This window comes from Atta colombica, unplaced genomic scaffold, assembly GCF_001594045.1.
Source record: "Atta colombica isolate Treedump-2 unplaced genomic scaffold, Acol1.0 scaffold53, whole genome shotgun sequence".
Lineage (NCBI taxonomy): Eukaryota > Metazoa > Arthropoda > Insecta > Hymenoptera > Formicidae > Atta > Atta colombica.
Window position 1 is genome coordinate 585,169 of NW_017259543.1, and position 10,628 is coordinate 595,796.

Below are 10,628 nucleotides of genomic sequence, written 5' to 3' on the forward strand. Positions count from 1 at the left end.
TATATATATATTATATAATATTCATACGCACATCGTTTATCAAAGATATTATTTAAATATTTAAAGAGGTGTCGATTCTGAATTTCGCAGAAAAGCGTGTATTCATCATTTCTTTCAATGAGACAAAAAGATTCCTAGTTGTATAGTTTATAGCAATTCTAAAATGGGAAATTGATCCAGTGATGCAAAGACTGTGTTCGTCACGCTTCCCCGTCGCGATTTCACGGTAGTCTCCGACATGGATTTCGCGAGAAATCCAACAGGAAATAATAGGGATGTATTTCGGGACCCCGCAGGCGGACCGTTGACCTCGACGGGACATTTACGGGATTCCGCGACGTCGCGCCAACCTCGTTCACCATTCGCGCGCGAATGTAGATACACATCTCGAGCAGTAATCTCGACGTTCCAGAAACGGTGAACGATGTATTTACAATGGTTTTACGGTACTACAACCATTATCAATTTACTTATAGTCGTACTATATGGACGTACCACTAGTACGACTATATCGACATGATCTCATGAATCTTGCACTCGTTTCGCGACGATCGATCCCCCGAATCGGCGCGAATCGCGTATCTACGATATCGCGTATCGCCCGATATGTTCAGTCTACTTACACACCACCCGATATATTAGTCCATTCACACGCGAACTAACATTGAAATTGGAAAATCATCAGGAAGTCGTTGCCGTCGTTCGATCGTGCCATCGCCAAACCGTTTCTGTATTTATGAATCCGGGCGTTTATTCTAATTGAAACACACATTCAATCCGCTTTAGAAAGTATCCTGAACCAAAATCACTTTTTATATACTTTTTCAAAGCGCTTATAAATAAATGAATGCTGTTAAATTCAGAAATTTCTCCTAAGATTTTTGTTTTTGGCTTGTAGTTAAATTTCTTGTTATAAGTATTCAAATATCTAATTTCTATTTAGAAAATGTTAAAAATTATCTTTTTTCCATAATATAGTAATAAATACATCGCTTCCTTATGTCACTTCAAAAGTGACATAAGGACATAGCTCAAAAAATATAGTAAGTTAAGTGAATATTATTCTGTTAATCATTAAAAGCACGGATTGAAAAGATTTTGTTAATTTAACAAGCTGCTAATATCCATAGAAAATTTCATTTTGTAGATATAATGGCAATAAATGTGTCGATATCGAATATGATTGTTATTTTTTTTATTTATTGTGTCTATGATAATTCTTTTGTTATGGAAACTGATGCTAGTCGTTATATTTGTTAGTAACATTGTAAGTTATACTAGCAATATATTTTGTATCAATATACTAAAACAAGTGTGATTTGTAAACCGTATATTGTTTGTTAAATTTGACAAATAATGAGAAATATGATACGCAATAGTAATTGATTAATTCCTTTTCCTAGCAAATCATCACATAACAAATCATTTTTTCTAATAACAAACTCACATCTCTATGAATCAATTTAACTTTGTTAAAAGTCATTAAAGTCATAAAATCGTCACAACTCAAAAAGAGTGATTTTTAAGGATGAAAATGACAAAAATGACATTTGATCATATTAAGAATATATATATATTTTTTGCCGATATTATTTAATTAGTTTATTCAATTTTTTTTGTTCAAATCGAAAAATAATTGGTCACTTTTGAAGTAAAAGAATGATATATAATTATACACGTCTTTAAGATAAGCGCAGAGAGTGCGTGTTTTAAGATGAAAACATTATTCTGCGTGACGTGATCAACGAACGATATCATACGATATCCACGGGTTTTACTGCCGGAAATGTAATTACAATTCAGCGATCGGGAGATACTCCGTTGCGTTTATACCTCGATTTATACTTTGCGTAACAGGCATCGAGGTTCGGCTCGTGCTGTTTACTGTGGAACAATGGCGAATCGACATGAGGGAAGCGGCTGTCAAGGACTAGTATACAGGTACGAGGACCTCGAGTCACGCTCGGGTTCCTTCTCTGCGAGCGTCTAATTGCTTGGTCGTTCCGGGGCGTGAGCGGGTGGACTTGAGATCCTCGTTTCTTGGGTCTCGGCTGCATCGAGGTGAAATCGACAATTCTGCACGGAGAAAAATATTTAGTTGAATTAACTGGAGTCGAGGCGGAAAATGAACGATTCAGAATTCTAGTTTAATAGATTTCTGGTTAAATTTACTAGAATTCTGGCAGATTGGGAATTGGTTGTTTCAACAAGAATTCTGGTAGATTTAACCAGAAATCAAGTAAACTTAATCAGAATTTTGGATCATTTATCTTCCATCAAAATTCCAGTTAATTCAACCAAATATTTTTTTTCGTGTGTCGTTGGAATTTTTGAAATCAAATATATTACATAATCGTTATGCGAGAAAGTTATTCAAATTGATTTTTGAAAGAGAAATTCATGTCATAAAATTAAGTAAACAAATTAAGTAAAAGATATTAAAAAATTATTAATTAATTTATATTATTATTAATTATTAATGCAAAAAGTTTTCGTTATGAACTTGGATCTAATTCGGATCAAAATTAATCAGATACAATTTTTGATAAATGAAGAGTAAGAGAATCTAATTAAAAATTATAAAACATTTCCAACTAATTCATAAATAGATAGAACTTAATTCTAATACTTCGATGATAACATTCATCAATCCGAAATATTAAATTTTAGTTAGTTTCACAAATAAAAAAGATATTTTTAAATATTTTAGTTCTAATTATAAGAAATTCTTCTTTTTCTTCTTGTTCTTGCTTGGCTCTTTATGAACCACTTTGTTCACAATTTCAAGAAATTATTATTTTATAATCCATTTAACTTCATGCCAATATTAATTTGTTTTTATTAAATCTAATCTATATAATTATATTTATACGTATAATAGCTACAATAAAAATATGCAATTCTCTGAGCAGTTAGTTCTGTGAACTATTTTCTTAATTAATACCTCGCGGGAGAGACACTCTTGAGAATGCGTTCAACAGGAAAAATGAGGATTCTACAAATTCCAGTTATTTTTCCGCGAGACGATCTCTTTTCTCGAAAGCGAGAAAAAACATCGAAGGTAGCAATGACACGCTTCTCTCTCCGCGTCCGGTTTCTCGTCCCTCGCCGATATTACGTGCTTAGTACGGCTTCGATTGTAATCGTTTGTGCCAGTGCGAATATGTACGTCTATCGTACCGGATTTCACGACATTAAGTCCCCTTTACGGCCTCTAAGACTCGCTTTGTTTATAGGATCTCATATCTCAATGCTAAATAAATGGATATCACACGACAAGCTTTGGCGATCACCATTAAGCCTCATAGAAGAAAAATGACAGTAATGTCAATGACCGATATTGTTCCTTTACTTTAAAGTTCAAAAGTGATACAACACAAATAATTATACTGAAAGAAAAATGTTTGTGACTATAATTGCATAGTAAAATAATTATGGTTGAAAGCTACATTTTTATGATTATTACTGTTATAATATTAGTAAATAAAAATTATATGTGTTCTTTCAAATGAAAATTCTCTCTTCAAATGAAAAAATTGTACTATAAATTATGATAATTTTAAATATTAATGTAGTGAAATATCAAGATATATAAATGGTAAATAAAATAAACATTTTCATATTCAATAAATGCAATCGCAATTATAACAAATATAATTATTTTCTTAAATTCATTTACTATTTATATAATAATAACAACTAAAAAATATATTTAAATAAAACTGATGATTTTCAAACAGGTGATTTTGAAATTATTATTAATAGCACAATTGATTATACACATTTGATTGGTTTACTTTTTGTAAAGGCTCACTTAAATTAATTTTCCAAACTACGTCAAATTAGTGTTCTATCAAAGTAATTAAATCAATTTTCTGAAGAATCACCTTGTTAACTGGATTTTTAAATTTATACTAAACTTCTCAATTTGATGTTAAGCCGTAGGGAATGACTAGTTATTTCCTCAATTTGCGAGACGACAAGCATTTCACAACGAAGATCGCTAATTATAGTTTCTTTTCGTGATGATAAGCCAAAACACCTTTTCTAAAGGCTAACTACCTTTAAGGCGAGCGTTATCACATAGATGTTACGTCATCGCATGAGCCCCTCTTTATCAAGTTGAAATTAATTATACAGACTGCCTGTGGCTCGACCGACTGTCACTGATAAGTAATACGTTTGCATGTATATTTGTATGCGTACACATACACACAACTATATGTTTATTATGCATGAACATGAGTCAGCTGATTTCATGATTTATTCATTAAATGAAAAGTCAAGGAAGTTAGTAGGTAGATTTATTACTTCTTTTTGTTTTTTACAATTATCTCGTCTGACAAACATATAGATCGTATAAGATCTATGGATACATATCGCTCAATAAGAACAAGTATGTGGATTCGATGTTTTTCTATTCAAATAGATAAATAGATTTCACGTGAAGTCGAGTGGGCATAAATTCTATCGGTATGTCTAATCGATTTTGTCTCATAAGTTTCCTTGTAATGTCCACATAGATATATGTATTAAGAACCCAGCAATTAAAAGTATAATTATTAATTTAATACAATTTATATGTAATTTTCAAGAATATTAAGTTTTTAAATTAATTTTTATGCAGAACTAAACAAAATTGTACTATCAAAATGAGATATTTTGGATCCAATTTTGGAGATCCGCCTTCAAGAAATTATTTTATTAGAGTATGGATGATGACTTTTCAGTAAAATTAACTAAAAGTAGTACAACATCAATGTTATATTTAATATAATTTCATACTCAACAATATAACTGTTACATTCATGTATTATATTTATATTGTTCAGTATGGAACTATAATTAATGTTATGTTACTCTTAATTGGTGGTTGTTTACTAGATTATAAAGTTGCGAGAACATGGAATTCCACCGTGTGTTGCTTGCGGATGAGCAACTTTAGTTCAGCAATTCTACATGGATTACATCTGTTAAAATCTATATACAAGTATTCACGTAGAATTCACATTGAAATTTGAGAAAAATTTATTTTGATTTGATAATGAAACCGTAACATTATATTCATGTACATATCGATGAATTCTTGTCTACGTAGTTCATGTAAAATACATAAATTCAATTACGTACTTGTTCTCATCAAGCAATTGCGTATAGATCATATTTCTCATTTCTACTATTCTATCATGATCTTTACAGTATTTTTGCAATAATTCTGCATAATATTTTGCAATCAAGTTTTAGAAAACAAAGAAACTCTGTAATTATCTATAATATCTGATTAAATTTTGAAAAGAATAAGATTTTATCGCATCACATATATTTTTATGGTTTGATGCGCACATTTTTATGAATTAAATATTCCAAAGCATTCTATCAGAAATCTTTGCATTAGCATACGTAATTATTTTAGATTTAAATAGCTATGTGTTTGGATGAATCGAAAGGTTATGAGGAAAATTGAAAATGTAATGAAGCATGTAGTGTCAAATTTTCATATTTAGTAGCAATGGAAAGGCAACCTGGGGGATGATTTTGTAGTCAATACAAAATAAAGAATCTGTAAAGATAATTATACAGCAATTAATTTTAATAATCTGATACAAAGTAATAATATGTTAATTAATGCGACAACGCGATTATTTTTTATTCATCTAAAATTCATACAAAAAACTTTACTTTCTCCTTGTAATTGTATGAAATAATGTGATGTAAAGCCACTAAATGCATGTCAATTTTACTTGTCACAATAAACAAATTAACTACAGATGAAAAAAATTGAATCTTTTTTTTATCTTCAATTGCTCTGTTTACTTTGTTAGGTCGCGACAGGGAGTAGCAAGCACTCCGCTGTGAAATTAGAAATTTAAATCATCCCCTGGTGTGTGGTCCTTCGTTATTTGTTCCTTTATACCGCTTATAGCATTCATTGATACGGACATTCATGACTAAGTTCGATGTTCGATTTTCTACTTTGCAGCCCACGTGGCGTTTATGGGGCGAGGAAAGAGGCGACGGCGTCATATACACAGTATATCTAAAGAAGGTCCGATACCATCGGCCCACGAGAAGTCTTTCAGCATCGGTGAGCATGATATCGAAATATTTTTAGTCAAGATTTTTAGCGTTTAATATTTTTACCAATTTAACTTGTCCTTTTCTTTTAGATTTTTAGCATTTGGTAGTAATTTTTTTTAATTTGTTCCTTTAGATCTTGATAATTTTTATTAATTTAATCATTTTTACAGAATTTAATTATAATAATTTAACTAATTTAATCTTTTTTTTATTGTAATTGATTTTTATCAATATAATTTAACTTTTTCTTATTGCGGTTGGAAATGGAGATCTACTTGTAATACACACAGTATTTTCCATAATTTTTTGATTCAAGAAAAATCATGATTTCCTCTCTAAAGATTTAGAAATTTCAAAGAGCAAGTTTTTTTTACTTGTTCTGAAATTTCTAAATTTTTAGCTACTATTTATTTAAAGCCTTTTAATCCTAGTACGCTATCGTATGTAAATTTCACATGTAAGTGAGATCATTGAACGCTAAGCTGTCTTCAATGGTTAGCATGAGGATTTAAATCTGCCAGGCTGAAAGCTGAAGCCTAATTGAGTATCATTCTAGTGCTATTCATCAAAGCGGGGACCAAAGCTTTTAAAAATTCAATCCATTATATATCAGTTTGGACCTTTTAGCGATCAGTATTATAACAAAGAAGAATCACGTGATACCAATTTTTAAATAATTTTATTGTATTACATACGCCATATCATTTTAAAATTGAATTTGACAGTAATCTTGCTCTTTTTATTAATTTGATAATTAGATTATTTACATAGGTTTATATAGGTTTATTTTTTCTAGTTTTCTTATTTCCTTTAGTTTATAGAGATTATAAATATGTTATCATTAAAAATGTAAAGTGTACAAAGATCTTGTGTTACGTTAATTAAAAATGATCTATATTCTCGTAAAATTTATATGTCAATAGTAATTAACTGTATCATTAATACCGAGCATTCTAAAGTAAAAAGCTTTTATTTAAAGGAATCTGGCACAAAAGCGTCCACAGCACATTCTAGCAATGTTGCAGCAATACGTTGCTGAAATACTCTGCGCTGTCGTATGTTTTTCAATTAATAGTTTCAACATTCAACTAATGCACTCGTCGCGATTCTCCAGGATTCTGACGACGAGATTTCGCACTTGGAATGGGAGACGGTGCGAGTGCGTTTCTTGAAGGCCGGCACGGTGCAGCGGCTGGTCGAAAGTCTGGCGAACGACGACGGCGAGCTGGAGTCCACTTACATAAACATCTTCCTGGCAACATACCGAGCGTTCACCAGCCCTCGTGAAGTCCTCGAGCTGTTGCTCGCGCGATACGACGCTCTGGACGGGACCGCCGGCTGTGAGCAGCATCGCAAGACCCTTGTTCAGGCTTTGCATGTCTGGCTGGACGCTTATCTAGGAGACTGGAAGTCACCCCCGAGCCATCCCCTGCTCACCAGACTTCTCGAGTTCACGCAGCAGCGTCTTATTGGCTCTGAGCTCGAACTCAAAGCTAAGCACCGACTGCACCGGTTTCAGCGGGAGGATCAGATAGGTAATGTTATTTCACCGGCTTGGTGAGTCACGTCGTTTCACCGTGAACTTTAAACACAAAGAAAACCGTATAATTGATAAGGCACCGTGAGAAGTTCAAATACGAAGAATGATAACGCGCCGCGACATTTCCTAAGAACCACATCGGTTTTGGTTAAACTGTGAAAGAAACGAGCATTATAATGTTATTATAATTTGTTGTAATCAAAATGATGCATTCAGTATGAAATTCATCAAATCGAATCTTTTTTAACATCAATTAAATTCTATTAATATAATATAATCAATTGGAAATAATATAATCTTTTTTATTTTCGTATTTCAAAAACGTTTTTATATTTTTTATGTATTCATTTTAATACGATGTCCTGCAATATACTGATCATCTATTTAAAATATGATTTTACACACAATAATAAAATTTTATTTAATAAAATAGAATAGTTTTTATTTAATAAAATAGAATAATGATCCAAAATTAAGTTATCTTATGACACTTGTAGTATCATATATTTTGTGACAATTCTGACTTATTTATTCCAAAATTTCATTAAATAAAAATTATTTAATAAAATTATTATTTATAAATCGTGTCTTAAATTTAGAAATTTTTAACTCGATTTTAAAGTAATAAATTTATATTTAATGAAATTGAAATATGCTTCAGAATTGTTCTAAGATAATTATCATAAGATAATTCTAGATTATGTATTCCAATTCCAATAAATAAAAATTTAACGTTTTAAAATCTGTTTCAAATAAATGTCATGTAATACAGTATTAAAATAAATATATAAAAATACAGATAGGTTTTTAAAATATAAAATAAAATTTTAAATCCGCTGATTGTATTTAAATAAAGTTCAAATCTATAATAAAAGCATCCAATGATTTTTGAAAAGTTGATGGCGAGTGAAAATAGAATCGAGTAATAACTCTGAAAAAAGGAATACTTGAACGAGATTAGTTACTATATTTTCCGTTTTTTAAATACTGAATATGAATTCAATATTTAAAAATTCCAAATTGTTCTATTACACAATTTTGAGATATTTGCATTCATAGCATTATAAAAAAGACTATTTTTACATATTTAATCGTATTATAATTATGTTGTACGATTGTTGGAAAAGTTTCATTGTAATAAAAATTAAGTATGTCGTTAAAATTTCTAAGCTTTAAAAAGTTTTTTAAACTGTCAGATATGATTTATAAGATAATTATTAAATTAAATTGTTAAAATATTGATTAAATATTGCTGAATATGAAACTGATGTCAAAACTGACAAATTCAAAATTATGAAAAACATCTATAAATTTTGCAATAATCCAAACATTTTTCAAGTTCTGACATCCGCCATATTAAACCCATAATTTTTAATTTGTCAATTTTGAAATGGTAAAAGTTTAAATAAATATAATTGAAGGCTGTTTGTTAATCATCAATAATTTAATTCATAGCTTTTCCATATAATGGACCTTATATTTAACTATATATTTTATTAACTATAGTTGATTAAAAAATCCTTTTGAGGACTGAAAGTCTTAATTTCATTTTGATTGTAATATAATTTCTCCAATATATCATAAATATCATAAATCGTAGTTATAATATTACAAAATTAATAAAAATCGCTTTTTCTTGCAAAATTAAATGTAATATTTATTATATTATTATATGTAATAATTGTAATGCTTAATAATTTTGTAACGTGATAGAGCAATTTGGAAAACACATTCATGTGTAGGTATTAAACATTCAAAAAATGACTAGTTCTTGTTTCAATATTAAAAAAAGATATTTTTATCGAACAATGTAGTAATATGTATGTATAATTATATATATAGTTATATAATTATATAACTAAATGTTAAATATGAATTTTTAAATTTCGGTTAAATAGTTTTTTATATTAATACGCACTAAATACAATGCCGACTTTTAGCTCTAATTTTCTCTAATTTTGAGTTATTAAAGTTAGGGAATCCAAATTGTTCTTAATTGTTAATAGTAATACATTCTTACTTATGCACACAATTTGAATGTAACAAGTAATAACTCACATGACGACCTGCTTTGTATTTAGAGAATTCGTGAACCGTGATAAGCAAGCAAAACATCCACTAAATATTATATTTCAAATGCATTATCTGAGGAGAAAGATCAAACATTATCGTGCACAATCTTTAACTTTTAGGCCGGTATTCATAGTCACATAGTCGATTCTTATTTCAAGATCATCTTAAGTAATGTCTTAAGACGCTAATGCAGTCCTCTGATTCGTTCGTGACTTCTTAAGACCGTATTTAAAACAGTTTTGAATATAAGATCCGTCTATGAATATACCGACCTTATAAGAACCTCAAATTGCAAAACTCTCCTCAAACTTACGCAAAAAAAGAAAAATATGACAAATGGAGTAACATAGGGTCGGACTTTATATATCTAGATCTCGCAATGCGTTTCGACATATATCTCGCGAGTTTCTAGAATACAAAAAAAGTTCAAACGGCATATTTTATTGGCGCGAACAGCATTGGCGCGAAAGAATCGTTCTATCGGCAGTTTGGAACACAGAAAGCTGGTCTGATTGTTAGTGATGGTGAAAGACCAATCAGGCTCGAGCTCACACAAAGCCGTCTGCTTCCCGTGTATAAATTGAGGGTCTACAGGCTCTATTATACTGCCACGACCCGGGCAGGGCTCACCTTTCACTCAAGGCTCGCCTGCTGGAGAACTCGATCCAGTTGCAATATTTCCAAAATAGAGGTCTTATTTAAAGTAACGAGAGAGAGAGAGAGAGAGAGAGAGAGAGAGAGAGAGAGAGAGAGAGAGAGAATATTTTGAAACAACCCAAAAGAAAGTTTTTGGCACGAATATAATTGAGACTTGTTCTTAATAAAGGTTGAATGTAATATTTTTGAAATTAAAAAAAATTATAAAAACTCTTTATTTCAGAATTATTAAAATTTAATATAAATTTTTAATCTTATAAAATTATGAAAAGTATAAAAT

General features: G+C 30.2%; 1 protein-coding gene across 2 annotated transcripts in view; it reads left to right on the forward strand.

Annotated features, from left to right (window-relative positions):
* Window positions 1-10,628, forward strand: part of LOC108691848 (ral guanine nucleotide dissociation stimulator-like 1) — a 44,468-nt gene that overhangs the window by 30,303 nt on the left and 3,537 nt on the right. For both annotated transcript variants that reach the window (XM_018199779.1, XM_018199778.1), the window contains exons 2-3: window positions 5,981-6,085; window positions 7,193-7,613. In XM_018199779.1, coding sequence (XP_018055268.1) covers window positions 5,981-6,085; window positions 7,193-7,613 — 526 coding nt within the window. The remainder of the gene's footprint in view (window positions 1-5,980; window positions 6,086-7,192; window positions 7,614-10,628) is intronic.